Source organism: Tetrahymena thermophila (genome assembly GCF_000189635.1).
Source record: "Tetrahymena thermophila SB210 genomic scaffold scf_8254752, whole genome shotgun sequence".
NCBI classification, from domain to species: domain Eukaryota; phylum Ciliophora; class Oligohymenophorea; order Hymenostomatida; family Tetrahymenidae; genus Tetrahymena; species Tetrahymena thermophila.
This window is the reverse complement of record NW_002476512.1, coordinates 65,771-82,975: the sequence shown is the minus strand read 5'-3', so window position 1 is coordinate 82,975 and position 17,205 is coordinate 65,771. Positions and strand designations below refer to the sequence as shown.

The 17,205-nt window shown below is 21.7% G+C and overlaps 7 protein-coding genes across 7 annotated transcripts; 1 reads left to right on the top strand and 6 right to left on the bottom strand. All coding sequences in view use genetic code 6, as the record gives it.

The window, feature by feature from the left end:
• Positions 1-1,878: 1,878 nt before the first annotated feature.
• TTHERM_000577118 (hypothetical protein) lies at positions 1,879-2,123 on the bottom strand (the record flags this gene model as incomplete). Its single annotated transcript, XM_012796200.1, has 1 exon — positions 1,879-2,123. Exon 1 carries the CDS (start codon positions 2,104-2,106, stop codon positions 1,879-1,881), a length of 228 nt encoding a protein of 75 aa, XP_012651654.1. The 5' UTR covers positions 2,107-2,123.
• Positions 2,124-2,520: 397 nt separating this feature from the next.
• TTHERM_00577130 (protein kinase) lies at positions 2,521-5,433 on the top strand (the record flags this gene model as incomplete). Its single annotated transcript, XM_001009403.3, has 3 exons — positions 2,521-2,851; positions 3,283-4,880; positions 4,978-5,433. The coding sequence occupies 3 exons, from the start codon at positions 2,521-2,523 to the stop codon at positions 5,431-5,433; spliced, it is 2,385 nt and encodes a 794-aa protein (XP_001009403.1).
• A 1,391-nt stretch (positions 5,434-6,824) lies between these two features.
• TTHERM_00577140 (hypothetical protein) lies at positions 6,825-7,821 on the bottom strand (the record flags this gene model as incomplete). Its single annotated transcript, XM_001009404.2, has 2 exons — positions 6,825-7,723; positions 7,788-7,821. The coding sequence occupies 2 exons, from the start codon at positions 7,819-7,821 to the stop codon at positions 6,825-6,827; spliced, it is 933 nt and encodes a 310-aa protein (XP_001009404.2).
• Positions 7,822-8,444: 623 nt separating this feature from the next.
• TTHERM_000577139 (hypothetical protein) lies at positions 8,445-9,017 on the bottom strand (the record flags this gene model as incomplete). The annotated part of the gene is made up of 1 exon (XM_012796199.1): positions 8,445-9,017. One exon carries the CDS (start codon positions 9,015-9,017, stop codon positions 8,445-8,447), a length of 573 nt encoding a protein of 190 aa, XP_012651653.1.
• A 3,205-nt stretch (positions 9,018-12,222) lies between these two features.
• TTHERM_00577150 (transmembrane protein, putative) lies at positions 12,223-13,250 on the bottom strand (the record flags this gene model as incomplete). Its single annotated transcript, XM_001009405.2, has 2 exons — positions 12,223-12,813; positions 12,885-13,250. The coding sequence occupies 2 exons, from the start codon at positions 13,248-13,250 to the stop codon at positions 12,223-12,225; spliced, it is 957 nt and encodes a 318-aa protein (XP_001009405.2).
• A 652-nt stretch (positions 13,251-13,902) lies between these two features.
• Positions 13,903-14,982, bottom strand: TTHERM_00577160 (transmembrane protein, putative; the record flags this gene model as incomplete). Its single annotated transcript, XM_001009406.1, has 1 exon — positions 13,903-14,982. The coding sequence occupies one exon, from the start codon at positions 14,980-14,982 to the stop codon at positions 13,903-13,905; it is 1,080 nt and encodes a 359-aa protein (XP_001009406.1).
• An 870-nt stretch (positions 14,983-15,852) lies between these two features.
• TTHERM_00577170 (transmembrane protein, putative) lies at positions 15,853-16,938 on the bottom strand (the record flags this gene model as incomplete). Its single annotated transcript, XM_001009407.2, has 1 exon — positions 15,853-16,938. The coding sequence occupies exon 1, from the start codon at positions 16,879-16,881 to the stop codon at positions 15,853-15,855; it is 1,029 nt and encodes a 342-aa protein (XP_001009407.1). The 5' UTR covers positions 16,882-16,938.
• Positions 16,939-17,205: the final 267 nt, after the last annotated feature.

The following is a 17,205-nucleotide window of genomic DNA, read 5'->3' as shown; positions in this document are numbered from 1 at the left end:
CACACTGGTTTACTAAAAATTCAAATAAACAAATAGAAAATCCGCAAATTATATTAAATTTCTTTATTAATTTTTGAATTAGCTTATTTCCAATAATTAATTGCATTACTATAATTCACAATTTTAAATTTAGGATTTAAAATCTATTAGTTTTAAACTATAAAAGCTTTAAAAAATATGTACTAGTTAGATTTTAAGTTTAAAATTAAAGCAATTTCCTTATTGAAAAAAAGGAAAATAGAAATCTGAATTAAATTAAAAAAAGCAACTTAAGATAGAAAATCAACACTCTAATTCTTCCAAATACTTTTGCAAATGTAAAAGAAAAAATATCTTAATTAATAATTTTACCTTTTCTAACTGAATTCTTCTTTTTCAAATACAAAAAAGATAGCAGGAGTACAGCTCCCTAATAAAAATACATACAAACAACCAATCAATCTGTAACATGAAATAAATTTACATGAATAAATTTCCAACAAATAAATAAACATTTATTAATAATTTTAAAATTCAATCAAAAATTTATCTAAAATATGAATGCCAGTATAACCAATTTTAATTATCAAAATGTTATGTTTAAAATTTGAAAAATTGGTATAGTCTTAATAAGGAAGTTTTTAGTGCTACCTACTATTTTTAATTTATTTTAGTATTTACATTAATACACTGTAATTAAAACGTTAGAAATTTTTCATTTAAATACTTAATTACATTATTTGGTTTAAATACCATCAAATATTTTTTTATTTACCAGATGATTATTTTAAATTCAAAGATCGTTAGAAATAAACTAAATTTGAAAATCTTCACATTAAATTTTGATTATTTGGTAATTGATCTACTTTTATTAGAATCTCCTATTTATATTATATTTATAATTTATTTCGCGCAAATTTTATAATGATCAATCAGCTGAGTATCAGTAATCTCTATTTTAATAATTACTTATAACATCTATCACGAAAAATAAGTAAATTTTAACTGCCATTTTAAATTTTCTTAAATTTAAGATAGCTTTATTGCTTTTCTTTTTCGAATATCAAAATTGTTTAGAAATAAATTTTATTTAAAATAGAAAAATATTAAACTGCTAATATTTAGAGCATATTTTCTTTTTTAAAAGGATTCTATTGCATTCAAAACAGAGTTAAATTGAATAAGCCATGCAAAAAATAAAATTATTTTCTTCAGAATTTAAAAAGCATTTGTGACTTGGTTATTATAAATACTTTATATAAATTGGTTTAAATAGTATATACGTTAATTCAAAATAATAAACTTTTACTGGAAAAATAATTATTGTCTATGTGGAGGAACAAGGAATAAATAAAAGTAAATAAATAAATATCATCAATGAAGTAATTGAAATAAATTTTAATTATAAATTGAAATTTAAAATAAAATTAACAAAATTTTCCAAAAAATAATATTAATAAAATATACTTAAAATATTTCTAATTATAATGCTTGTACATTAATAATTTTGTTTTAAATAAAATAAAATCAGATTAGAATATATTTAAAACCTCAATTAATTCTTTTTATAGTTTAATAATTTTAAATCTAATAGAAAGTAGTGAATTTAAATTCTTAAAATCTTTTATTAAAAAACAATCTTAATTTTCTAAGTGAAATGCTTAGATATTTATTTATTTTAAAATTTTTATTTTACTTATTAAAAGCAATTATTTTAAGTGAGAATATTATATTTTAATATTATGAAAACCATAATTTTTTATTTTACAAGCTCAAATAATTCATAAAACTAACAAAATTAAATATATAAGTGATTGTTTATGATAAAAATAGTTTCTTTATTAATTATTTGATATACAAAAAAAATACATAATCAAGCGAGAACTACTAATAGTTTGTTCAGACTAGTTCTGTATAAGCAAAACAGTTTTCGCAAAAACAGCCTGAGTTTCTTACTACCCATTTAGCACAAATATTGCTGATGGTAATTTCCGAATTCAGACATTATATTTTTGTTCTTATTAAACATGTTATTGAAGTCATTTTAATATTTTATTTGATAAAAATTAATTATTTTTCATCAAAGTACACTTTTACTACTAATTTATTTTTAAAATATTTAAACATTTTTATGCTTATTAAAAATTTATTTTATGATTTTACAAATTTATTTGATACAAATCATTTATTTTTAAAAGATTTAAACATTTTATTTCTATGAAAAAATAACATTAAGTTCTTTAAATATTATTGTGATAATTTATTTTATTAAAAAACAAATATTTTAACAAAAATAATGCAGTTTTGATTAAAATAAAATGAATATTTAAATTTTGAGAAATTGATTTTTAAATTTTTGAATACTTTTAACGTTTAAGGTTTTTCAATAATAATTTTGGATTTAAATCACATTAGCATCATCAATCTAATATTTATAAATCTTTATTATTATATCTTAAAACCTGATGTTTCTAAACTTTAAATTATTGAAATCAAGAAAATCATCACTGATTATTTGAATTTTAAGAAATAGGAATAAAAATGGGTTAATTAGAGTCTGTTTTATTAGGAAATAGTGAAGAGGCTTCAAGCAAAAATGTTAATGCAGAATTACAAAGCGAAGATGGATTAATAGAAACTGACAATGAATCAAGATTCAAAAAGATTATGAAAGATTTTACCTTAGCTTAGCATAATTACAAAGATCCATATTTAGGAAACGTTGATGTGTATAAATGTATCCACAACAAAAATTTTCGCATATATTTGAAAGAAATGTTTACTAAAAGCGAGGAAGAACTTAACCAATAAGTTGAAATGTGGGTAAAGCGTTAAAGCTTACTGTTGCACCCAAATTTAATCTAGCTTCATTGTAATATTTTATAAATATTTAGATATAAAATAAGAAATAATCAAAGTTTTAGTGAATATGCATAAAATAATTTTGATTATATTTTGATCATATTGAATAAAATATCAAATTTACATGAGTTACTAGAATTTGCTCATAAATTTTAAAATAAAACAATCTAAATTTACATTTTCTGTAAAATCTATTTTAGATAAGTTTAAAAGTTTAAAGATAGTTAGTTAGTTATACTATTAGATGATATAGACTAATATCAATTATATTTTTATTTTTTATATTTACTAAAACAAACATAATTTATTATAAAATATTTTATAAAATATCATTATCAATAAAATATTAAACATAAACGATTTTTATTAAATAAATTTCTTTTTTGAAAATAAAAATTGCTTTATTGTTTTTATAAATATTGTCTTTTTTAATGTATTTAGCTTGCTGTCATTAAAAGGTTGAGAGCTTTTGTGCTACATTTTTTAAAATTTTCATGCTTTTCGATAGTGTTGAAGCAGACTTACTAAATACTATCAAAAAGGATAGGATTTAAAAGTTTAGTGAAGACGAACTTTGGTTTTTGCTTGACTCAATTGTTGGAGTTTTAGAGTTTATGCAGGAAAGAGATTTAACTCATTAATCTTTGAGACTAGATACGATATATATAAATTCGAACCATAAGAATATCAAACTCTTTAAATTAGCTGATTCTTAGCTTATGGGTTACACTACAAATTATGAAAATCAACTCACATAATTTGATAAATACATCTATCTCTCACCACTTTTATTTACTCAATATGGAAATAATATAGAACATCCTGTTCACAATGAGTATAAAAGCGATGTTTTTACTTTGGGAATGCTTTTAGTTCATCTATCTCTCTTTGAATCATGTGCTGATGTATATTCACTTATTGATCATTCAATAAACTAGCAGGTTCTAAATGATAAATTAAGCAGAATCAGTAATACTTATTCTTCTGACTATTCTCAAATTATTTAAGAGATGTGTATTTTAGATGAAAAATATAGACCTGATTTTAGGTCTCTGGACAGAAAACTGAGCTCTTGTCCTAAATTATTTGGAAGGAGAATATGTGAAATGGTTTAAGTACCTAATTTATATAAAATGAAGCCAGCTTCTTTTATGTCTGACTAAGAAATCGAACAAAAGAAACAAGAAGAGTTAAGAAAGAAATAAGTAAAAGAAGACAAAGAAAAATAGCAAAAAGAGTTAACTGAAAAAGATATCATTATTAAAGCCATTCAGTAACAAGATGCTCTTAATATTTTAAAGGATTCTATTGCTAAAACTTCTTATCTTACTGAATAGCTTTTCAGATAGAGCTAAAGAGCTGAAGTTCAGTTTGCTGTAGATAATATTTTGCTTAATCCTGCAAGCCAAAAAATTAATCCAAACCAAAATTAAATAAGTTAAGTTAACTTTATTGACCAACAGCATCAAATGATGATGCTCAACTAAGGTCTTAATCCTATATCTGGTGGAGTTTATGGAGATAAAACTCTTTAATAGAATAACTAATTGCAGTAGCTTGGTAATTATGAAATACCTTTTACAAACAACTCTCCTACAAAATCTAGACCACTCGCTGCACCTTAAAATGGAAATAATTCTTAAAACATAATTTAATAAAATATGCAGAATAACCTAAATAACCTAGGAGCATAATAGTATTAATCATAATTCTAATCACCTTAGCAAATTAACACTGATCAAGATAATCACCTGATAAATCTCAGTGGAATTAATGCAACTTAAAAAATTGATAATAACAACCTTTCTCCAGGCCAATAAAATGAAGTTATGCTCACTAGCACATCAAAGCAGCTTTTTATAGAAAATCCAGACCTACCAAAAATAATAAATAAGAATCTTATTAAATAAACAATAAAATATAAAAATGGAAATATCTATGAAGGAGATGTTTTAGATGGTAAAAAGCATGGATATGGAGTATTCATTTTTAGCAATCAACAAAAATATGAAGGAGAGTGGTAAAACAACAAGCGTCATGTAAGATCTATCTATCTTTATTATATATTCTCAATCTATTTTTATTTAATAAGTCATGAAATTTTAACGCTTATCAATGATTTTAAAATAAAAAAAGGGTAAAGGAACATAATATTTTTAAAATGGCTCAATTAAATACGAAGGATAGTGGGAAGATGACTAATATCATGGTTTTGGTACATTATTTTATAAAGACCCTAAACCACTAAAAATACCAGAATAGCAAATATAATAGTTTAGTCTTTTAATTTAGTAATAACCAACTCTTTCACAAGCCTAAGTTGAATAATTATAAAAAGAATTTATTATCAAAGTAAAAGAGAGATACTATCAAGATTTATCATAGCTTTAAGATTTTTAAGTAAAATATGAAGGAGATTTCAAATATGGTAAAAAAGATGGCTTTGGAACTATCACTTTTTCGAACAACGATTATTTTGTTGGTCAATTTATTAACAACTAAGCAAACGGAAATGGTAATTATATGTATGAAGATGCTGTTGGTTTTGCTACAGGGGAGTGGAAAAATGATAAATTAATTATGAAGTATTGAAAATTGTATTAATTATTTTTTATAAATGTATATTTAGTTTATTAATAAAAATTGATCTTTTCTCATCGAAAATAAAAGTTAATTAATTTTCATGCAGTTAAAATCAAAAAAAATGGAAATTTATTTAAATATTCAGTTTTATATTAGTGTCTTACTGTGTGTAATTAATTAAAATATGGAAGCATATTTCTATCACTAAACACAAAACAGTTTTCTATTTTAGATAAAAAATTAATTTTATTACATTCTACCTACCTTTTTATTACATATCATCCTTGTTTTTAAAATTACATAAGAATCAGGTTATCTATTATATATCAACATATAATCATAAATGATAAGAAAAATTTAACTGATAAATTTCCAAGCTTTTTATTTTTAGATTATTTTAATATTAATTTGAAACCAATCTAATTTGGATTTACAATTTTAAAATGTTACTAAAATTAAATAAATAAATTGAATTCTAGTTGTTTTTAAAATATTGTTTTCATTATGCTTAATCAGTGTTGAAAATTCTCAATACTTGATATAAAATAAGCAAAATATTAATCATAATTGTGAAAAATTAATAAATGTCAGTGATAAAATATTTTTTTTATTTTTTCTCAATTTAAATCAAGATTTTTTGCTTTTTCTCATAATTTGATCAAATATAAAAATTAACGTACTTTCAAATTTGATTAAATGGATAAATTAATGTATTTTCTGATCAGAATAAATATTTAGAAAAAAAATTCCTTTTCAATTTTTGATTATTTAAAAGTAAAATTTGAAGATTTTCAAAGCATAATAAATCAGATTAGACTCTTGGATAATAATATATTTACCATATGAAAGAAAGTATGGAAATATTAAAAAAACAGTTAAATTAAACATATTTAATAAAAACATATTACAAATTAAAAATTTTTGAACAATTCATAATGAAATGAAATATAATTAAATCCTTGTGTATTTTTAAAAAAATATTAACATTATTTTGAATTAACTTCTTTTATTTATAAAATCTCATTTTAATATTATTAGTTATTTTGCATAGTTGGTTAAAAATTTATAAATAAATTATTCTTTTTTATATCATATAAATATTTTTTATATATTCACAATACAAGATCTATTTTTTGACATAAATATTACTTTTGAAATTAATAAAATTGAAAAGATAATAGCAAAGAATGCTTATAACTAGATAGAGACAAGAAATAAATATAAAGCCTAATAAATACTCCAACATTTTAAGACCAAAAACAAAATAAATATTTTATTTAGTTATTTTATCTGTTAAAACTGAAATATTTTTTATAGATTTAATAATTACTAAAGAGAAAAATAAAAATATTATTTAATATATAAAATTATTTTATAGTATATTTTTACATAATTTATTTTCAATAAAAATTCTTTGTTTCTCTGAAATTAGACAGTTTTTAACTTGAAGCTTTCTCTGCTATGAGAATTGATTATTTCTAAAAATCAATTCCAATATAGTAATCCTAAAAAACAGCTGAGCCAATAGACTAATAGTTTAAATAAGGTAGTTAACTTTAGATTAATAACTAGTATTCACCGCTTGGTAACTATTTGTAAAGTTGATAAGCCTAGAGTGTAATAGCAAAATCATTTCCTTCTACTGTTTTGAATTAAAATTGCAAAGGTTCCAACTTTTCTACAGAAGGTAAATAAATCAAAGGAGACCTGTATTTTGAAGGTTAGTCTATTCTGTATTTAATACCATTTTAATTAAATGTACTAAGGATTTAATTAAGAGCTGCATCATGAAGTACGGTGAAAGGAGAATTAAAGTTAATATGAATAAAGCCATAGAGGTCTAAGTTTTATCCTGAATAAGTAACCTTATTGCAATAAGAGCTATAGTTTCCTAAATCTTAATAACCACTTTAATCCAATTCAACTAAGTTAGATCCTTATTTAACTAAAGACAAATCTGGCTCTCCTATGTCAAGTGTTCCATCAATCGAGTCATCAGCACTATCTTTAGTAGTTATATTCAAGTTAATGTAAGCTACTTGTTTTGAAATTAATTTCTCTTCAAATAATTAGACAAAGGCATTAACTTGATGATTTGTTAGACTTGAAAAGCAAAGTGTTCTACGACCAATATAGTTAAATTCATTAGATGGTATAAATTACAAAGTAGCTTATGTGTTTCCCAGTTAAAACTAAGCAGAGTAATTGGGTCTTTTAGTGTAGTAACTTTCTTCTCCAATATATTTTGCACCACATACATCAGACTAATGTAAGGGATTCGAAATAATATTGTAGCACTCTTAAGTGAATTCAATAAAAAATCAATTTCACAATCTTGAGTTCCGTAACTTGCATTAATATACAAGTCTCCACTATAATACTATCTTAGAGGGACATAATTCTAGCAGCAATTTTCTTTACTCAATAGTTGTTTTATAATCTTTACAATTTTATTAAATTGCAATCAATGTGTTTTTTATAAAAGAAAAAGATAAATTTATTTATTTAAATTTTCAGATTAAATAAACTTCATTTAACAAATATTCTAGATAGAAAATCGAAATATTTTTTTCACTTTTTAATTCTTTTTATTTATTAGAATTTAATAAATAACCTCATTTTTCTTTTTAGTTTCATTTTGTATAATTATGTTGTCTCTTCAACAATATAAACAACATTAACGTTAGAAATTAGTAGCAATTAAATATAATTCATTTTATCAAGAATTTAAATACTATTGTTAGTCTCATTTAAAAACAATTATATTATTAAGATATAATATTTGAATCAATTTTTATTAATTTTTATTGTTAGTATGAAAAGTCTTTAAAAAATAAAATAAAAAATTCAAGTAATACTTTTATGAGTTAATAAAAATTGAAAAATTAATAGAGTAAAAAATGATTAAATAAATTTGCTAATTTCATTTTTTTAACTTGAAATTTTACTTAAAAAAAACAAATTTTATGTATATATATATAATAATTATTTTATAATAGATCTTAAATAGCTAATATTAATCAAATCTAATTATTATTATATAGTTATCCCTTTTCTCCTATGATAACCTAGTGTCTGTCTTAATCGAAAGCAACTTAATAAGATTCAAGAATAGCCTTACCGAAAATAATAGCTGCATTACGTATTTGCTTTTTAAATAGCAATTGGTATTATCCATTAGGTAATTGTTAAGTATAATATTATGGTTATAATCTAACAAAAAATGGTTAATTATTTTCGTCTACCAATGAAAGGGTAATATCTTGAAGCTTCTCAAGGGATGGTAAGAAAACATTATCGTTTTGGTAAGTGTATTCAATTCCTTAGTTTTCAAAAGCTTAAAGGAGACTAGGGAAGGTGAATATGGACAAAATATGGAAAGGAGATTCAATATCGAATTCTGCAACTTAAACATTAGATAAAGGTACATCGCCAAACTTCAAATCTCTATTAGCAGGAGCTGAATAGACATTTTGTAGACCAAAGTCCTTTAAGTAAACTAAATTACTATCTTACTCGATTCTTCCAGCTTAAGCCAAAGTTAAATTTATTAGCAAAAGTGCCAAACAAACACTAGCCAAATTTCTTTTCATTTACTTTTACTTTTATTATTTTTTTTATTCTATTTAATTTTAAATACTTTTCTTTCATTTTTTATTGTTTTTAAATATTTTTTCAATCGATTTAATAGTGATTAAGCATATAAAAGAAATTATGATCACTGATCAGACAAATATTATATTATTCCATTTTACTATAATGATTGATTAAAAATTATTAATTTCCTCCTATAATATTCTCAATGAAAAATCTTTATTTTATATTTATTATATAATATAATTCTAGATATATCAAGGTCGCTTCTTTCTCCTTATTAATATTCCAAAGAACTCTTTATTTTTGAATGAAAATAATATAAAATTATTTAAAGGTGACTACAAATTTGAAGAATCAAAGTAATTTAAAGACGATTAATTTCTTATCAGCATCAATTTACTCAAAAATAAATTTGCACTTATTAAAAATTAAACAAAATGAAAAAATGTGAGATTCTTAAAATTGATTCTGATTCATTACACATTTAATTTTATGAAAATAAGCTGTATAGTTTTAAGATTATCTTAATTATTAAATAAAGCAAGAAACAAATAGATCTGATTGGTTCATTTTTAAACTGTAATATCAAAATAAAATTTAGGGTTTTTAAAAATACTAATTTCATTTGTTGTTTTAATTATTTTTTGTCAATTTAAAATATTTAGTTAACTATGAAGTATTATATACTAATATTCTTATATTTAGTGCATATAAATTCATTATTTAAGCATTTTTCTGCTACTTTTAAACTATTTCATTTAAATATTTATAAGATGTTTTCTAATTTCAACTAATTTTACAAAAATCTTACACAAAGATTAATAGTATATAAGAAATGATAAAATTAAACAACAAATTCTTTTCTAATCCACCAGTCTTATTTCTTATGAAAAGCTAGAAAGAAGTTAATATTTTAAAAATTTCTTATTAATTCTATGACTTGAAATAAAAAAATTTCTTATCTAATTTCTAAAAGTTAAAAATAATAAATTAATTAGTATTGATATATATGTAACCTACTACAAAAGTCTAACTCAATAGAGTCGTTATTGTATATAAATTTTCTACTTTTTTAAAACTTATATTTAGCCAATTTATAGAGGGTACTTTATACTAAAATTTATAAATAAATATTTTGTATGAATCTTTTAAAAATAAATTATTTCAATTACTTAATTATTAAAATATTTAAAATATAAATACTCTCATTCATTTTTAATTACGAAAATCTATTATTAAATAAAAAGATTTTGTTTTAATAATATGTTTATCAAAAAGTATATATTTATTCATTTTAATTTCTTTTTTATTTTAACAATAAGGTTTTTTTTTCTCTTAAAGATAAAGCAAATTCATTTAAACCTTATTTTTTATCATATTAATAATATTAGCACTCTCTTCTTTTCAGCATTTTTTAAAAAAATTAAAAAGAGATATCCATATAGATGGCAGTAACTTTAGACAATTTTTGCTGTTTATTATGAGGTAAAATTTTTTATTTTAATTATTAATAACTAAAAAAAATATAATTTTTAAGTTAGATTGGTTTATAATTATTGGATTTATTTTAGCCTAATAGATATGAAACAAAAAAAAGGTAATTTTTCTTAAAATCAAAATAATAATTTTATTAAAGTATATCAGCATAATTGTTTAATCGTTGGGTAAATTTAATTTTAATATTTCAAGTTAAAATGAATTTTCTAACCATGAAAGGAAGGATCAACTTTCAACAACTAATTACAAAATAATAATAATAATAGTAAAGATATTAAGTAAACAAAATAAAGTGGTATGTATTATGGATATTAAAGATTATTTTAGTAAAATATAGTTTTATTATTTAACACCCATATATAATGATCCACATTAATCAGCAACTTATGAAGGTTTAGTTATAATGTTAGAACAAAAGTTACTATCAGGTATTAAATCAACCTAACATTATTTTTCATAATATTAGACTGTAAAAAACAATTACTACTTATCATTAACTTTCAAAGGAATACTAATTCTTTGATTTGAATAAATCCAAATATTGTTGCAAATATGGGAATGAAAGCAAAGGTACTTCTCATTTATACAAAATTAACTTTTTTTTATTTTAATTGTGTTTTTATATTAATTATAGATAGTAAAAGAAATCTTAAATATCACGAGTTAATTATTTAATGTAATATTAAGATATAGTATAGAATTACGAATCACAAACTATTCATTTACACAAAAATATAATCACAAATGAATCTCAAAATTATAAAGGATTTTTTGGGTTAATGGAAAATCTTTTTATTAAGAACTATCATTATTAAATGAATAGTGACATTTTTATAAAAATTTAGTAGTTTAATAAATTAAAACAAAAGTATTAAATGATAAAACTATGATGTTTTATAACAAACCATTTATTAATTTATCAAAAGCAATATCATTATTTATTATTGATTGATTGGTTTCTTTATTCATTCATTAAAAACTATATTTTAAATCACAATTTCACAAAAAAATAAAAGAAAATAAACACAAAAAAAATTTTTATTGTTTTTAAACACAAATTAGATTTACCTAAATTATCATTACTTTCAAATAATAGTTAAAGTCTATTGATTATAAAAGTAAATATATTCTTAATTTATGTAATTTAATGTGACTTATTAATATTCAAACAATCATCATTCAATGATGTACATTTCAAAATACTTCAACCAGATTTATTCACTTTATTTCAATTAATTTTCAATATAAAATATGAATGAGATACCTAAAAAATAGGAAATTCATTTGAATTCTATATTATAAATTAATATAAATAATTAATTTTTAAAATATTAATTACAATTAAATTATTTTTAAAAATGTAATATTTATAAATATTATTTTTTAGACATGTTTTTTTTCTCTTTATTAAAAAATTCAGGCAATCGCTTTTGATAAAAAATCAAGTGTGTTTTTATATTTGATTGATTAAATATGAAAACTGTGATTTTTCAAATAATAACACCAAGTTTTGTAATTAATTTAAAAAAGTGATTTTCCCCAGGAACAGCTATATAAAGAATAATCATTTTTAAAAAATGATTTAAAAATATAATTATTATAATAAAAGAAAATTTAATTTAAATTAATTTTATGTTTCTAAAATATATATATATTTTATAAAATATTTTTTATTTTTTTTATTATTAATTTTTAACTAAAATTTCAATATTTCTCAGATAAAACTTATTTCTTTTCTGTAATTAATACTGACTTTGTAGATAAATCAAAACCAACGTAGTATGATTCTAACACATTATATCCTAAAAATGAAAATCCTTTTGTGTATATAGGCTAAATCATTATTTAGAATTTGTTTTCACTTAATTTCTTAGTATATTAGGTTGGGTTGATGGTTAAAATGTAGGGTCTATCATCTTTTTAGGATAAAACAAATTATAAAGCTTATAATTTATCAACAGAATTCACAAATAGAGCATTTTTTTCTGTTATGAATTCATAAGCAACATCTTATTATTCTAACAAAGATAATAGTTTTTAGAAAGATTCTATAGAGATACCAGTAAATGCAGAATCTAAATTAAAGTAAATAGTGTCATCACTTTAAATCTATTCTTAACCATAGTTAAAATAATTTTTAGAAGTTGCTTTATAAGATACTACACTATATTAGTATTTTATTTACACAAAGTTATTTATTGAAGCTATAGATATATCAGGAGTACCAAAATCGAGTTATCCTATGATTTAATTATCTGAAGAAGGAGCTGTGCTATTCAATGTTATAAACAATTTCTATTCAGCAATTTATTTAGAGGCTTGTAATTCTTAAAGGGCATTTAATAGGAAATCATGATATTTGAAACCTAGGCATAAAATGCTATATCCATAAAATAAAATGGAGATTTATCTGTATGAGGTGAAGTTACAGTCAATTCATAGGATTTGTCTCCAAGCAAAAATTTAGATTTATAATCATAACCCTTTTAATTTGCATTATTTTCAACGTACTTGGATCCACACTTTTCTAGCACTTCTTTGGAGTTTTCAATAGAGTTATTGCAATAATTAATTGAAATAAAAAAATCAACTTAACACTTAGCAGTACTATAGTTAGATCTAACTTAAAGTGATTTACTCTTGCTTAACCTGAGAGGAACAGTAATTTATTTTGATACAGCACAACCCAGAGCTGAAATAATTAAAATCAAAATTAGAATATTTTTTTTCATTTTTCTAATTTACAATATAGTAATTTTTAATATTTATTTTATTATTAGTTTAATATTGATTGAGAAAGGATTTCAAACATCTAATTGTATATTTAGTGATAATTAAGAGAATAAACTTCCAATTTTATTTTACATACCTTAAATAGAAACTATTTTGTTAATGATCACAAACACTAATGATAAAATAGAAATATGAACGGGAATTAACAAAAAGCTACTGCCTACTTTTAAATTTGAAATAAAATTAAATTAATTTCTTAGATTTTTAAAAACCTTTTAAAAAGACACCATTTTTCAATCAAACATTTAAAAGTCGAGTGTCTTAATTAAGGAGAATTTACGGTATTATTTCTCAATACAAGCATCTATCTATAGACACCTATCTTACTTTTGAAATTCTTTTATAAAATTACAAATAAAATGCATAACATAAATGAAAAAAATTCTTATACTTAGAGGAATTAGAAACAAGACATACAACACCTAATTAATACTCAAATTTTATAAGAATAAAAACATAGTAAATATTTTATTTTGCTATTTTATCTGTTTAAACTGAAATATTTTTATAGATTTAATATTTACTTAATACTAATAAAAAAATTATTTAAGATATAAAATTATTATATTAAATTTTTGATACAATTTATATTCATTGTAAATTTTTTGTTCCTCTGAAATTAGACAGTTTTTAACTTGAAGCTTTCTCTGCTATGAGAATTGACTATTTCTAAAAATCAACTCCAATATAGTAATCCTAAAAAACGGTTGAACCAATAGACTAATAGTTTTAAGAAGGTAGTTAACTCTAGATTAATAACTGGTATTCTCCGCTTGGTAACTATTAGTAGAGTTGATAAGCCTAGAGTGTAATAGTAAAATCATTTCCTTCTACTGTTTAGAATTAAAATTGCAAAGGTTCCAACTTTTCTACTGAAGGTAAATAAATGGAAGGAGATTTATATTGTGAAGGTTAATCAATTCTGTATTTAATGCCATTTTAATTAAATGTTTGAAGGATTTTATTAAAAGCTTTATTATGAAGAACGGTGAAAGGAGAATTAAAGTTAATATGAGTAAAGCTATAGAGGTCTAAATTTTATCCTGAATAAGTAGCCTTTTTGCAATTAGAACTATAATTACCTAAATCTTAAACAGTGTATTTCTGCAATTCAACTAAGTTAGATCCTTATTTAATTAAAGACAAATCTGGTTCTCCTATGTCAATTGTTCCAACAACCGAGTCATCAGCTTTATCTTAAGTAGTTCTATTCAAGTTAATGTAAGCTACTTGTTTTGAAATTAATTTCTCTTCAAATAATTAGACAAAGGCATTATCTTGATGATTTGATTGACTTGAAAAGCAAAGTGTTCTACGGCCAATATCGCTAAATTCATTAGATACTATGAATTATAGAGTGGCTTATGCGTTTCCCAGTTAAAACTAAGTTGAGTAATTTGGTTTTTTAGTGTAATAATTTTCAATACCAATATATTTTGCACCACAGACATCAGTTTAATGTAAAGGATTAGAAATAATATTGTAGCACTCTTAAGTGAATTCAATAAAGAGATCAATTTCACAATCTTGAGTTCCGTAACTTGTATTAATATACAAATCTCCACTATCGTACTATCTTAGAGGGATAGTAATTTTAGCAGCTTAAGTTTGAATTATAAATAAAATAAGAGATATAATCAAAACACACAATATCTTTTTATTCATTTTCATTTTTAGTTATTTTTTTTAATTATTATCTTTAAATTTTTTATTATATTTCTCAGGATTTAAAGAAATAATAATTTACTTAATTTTACAAATTTATCAGAAGCTTATAATCAATATTTAGATCATAGAAAAGTCTTTTAATCAGTCTACATTAATTGCAGTTTTTCATTACTGAATAGTTCTTTTATAATCTCGACAATTTCATTGGAGCACAGAATTTTAATTATAAAAGATAAATATAAATTTATTTATTTAAATTTATCAGATTAAAAATATGCTTGCTTTATTAAATTTTCTAGATTGAGCATTCAGATATTTTTTTCTGTTTTAAATACTTTTATTTATTAGAATTTAATAAATAACTGCATTATTATTTTTAGTTTATTTTGTTTTAAGTTTAATATGTTTTATCTTTATTGTAAGAATGTCGCCAAATTAAAAGCTATTTTGCCTCAATTTTATAAACAACATTAATATTAAAAATTAGTAAGAATCAAACATAATTCATTATTTCAAGAATATAAATACGATTGATTGCCTAATTCAAAAATCGATTTTCAAGATAAAAAAATTTGATTCCATTTTTATTAAAAATAAGAAAAGTCTTTAAAATAAATAAAAAATTCAATTGATTCTTTTATAATTTTATAATACTTTGAATTTTTAGCAATTGATTTATTAATTATAAAATTTAGATTGACAAATAAATATGAAAACATAATTACTCTTTAATAAAAATAATTAGAGTATAAAATTATTAAATAAATTTGCAAATTTAATTTTATTAAATGTTAAATTCTATTTTTAAAAAAAATATATTTTATATATATGTATATAACAATTATTTTTATAAAGTTAAATAGCTTATCGTAATCAAATCTAAGAACTATTTTATTGTTATTCCTTTTCTGCTATGATAATCTACTATTTGTCTTTATTGAAACCAATGTAGTAAGACTCAAAGATAGCATTACCGAAAATAATAGCTGCATTACGTATTTGCTTTTTAAATAGCAATAGGTATTATCCATTAGGTAATTGTTAAGTATAATATGATGGTTATAATCTAACAATGAATGGTTAATTATTTTCGTCTACCAATGAAAGGGTAATATCTTGAAGCTTCTCAATGGATGGTAAGAAAACATTATCGTTTTGGTAAGTGTATTCAATTCCTTAGCTTTCAAAAGCTTAAAGGAGACTAGGGAAGGTGAATATAGACAAAATATGGAAACGAGATTCAATGTCGAATTCTGCAACTTAAACATTAGATAAAGGTACGTCACCAAATTTCAAATCTCTATTAGCAGGAGCTGAATAGATATTTTGAAGACCAAAGTTCTTTAAGTAAACTAAATTACTACCTTACTTAATTAATGAGGTATCAGGAGCACCAATATCCATTCTTCCAGCTGGAATGGGTTAGTTTAAGTTCTATTAAGCGTTTAAGCTAAAGAAAACTTATTTTTCACTAATCAATTACTTTTTAAAGAGCTAGTCTAAAGCGTTTGACTCAAACTTACCATTTAAAATACTAAAGCAGAGCTCGTTTTCACCGTAAAAGCTTGACTATTAATTTGGAGCTGTATAAGTTATCTAAGCTAATTGATCTCCAATCTAAAAAGTGGATAAATAGTCATCTCCTTAAACTTAAGTATTAGGGCCGATGTAAACTGAACCACACTCTTTTGCTTCTTAAGCAGTTTAAGTCACTACATTAGTACAATCTGAAATGGAAGGAATAAAATTCACTTAACAATCTTTGAATCCATATTATGAATATTTAAGTGTGAAGAAAAGCTTTCCGTTTTAGTTAGCACTTAAAGGAACAGTAAGACTTTAAGCCAAAGTTAAATTTATTAGCGCAAGAGCTAAACAAAAGCTAGTCAAGTTTCTTTTCATTTACTTTTATTTTTATTTTTTGTTATTTAATTTAATTTTATATATTTTTTCTATGATTTTTTATTTGCTTTTAAGCACTGTTCAATCTGTTTAATAATAATTGAGCTAATAAAAGAAATTATGATCACGAATCAAACAAATACTATATTATTCCATTTTACTGTAAAGTTTGATTTAAATTATTAATTTCCTCATAATAATTCTCAATTAAAAATCTTTTATTTTACATTTATAATATAATATAATTCTAGATTTATCAAGACTGTATCTGTTTCTTTCTCCTTATTTTTTTTACAAAGAACTATTTAGTGAAAATAATCAAAA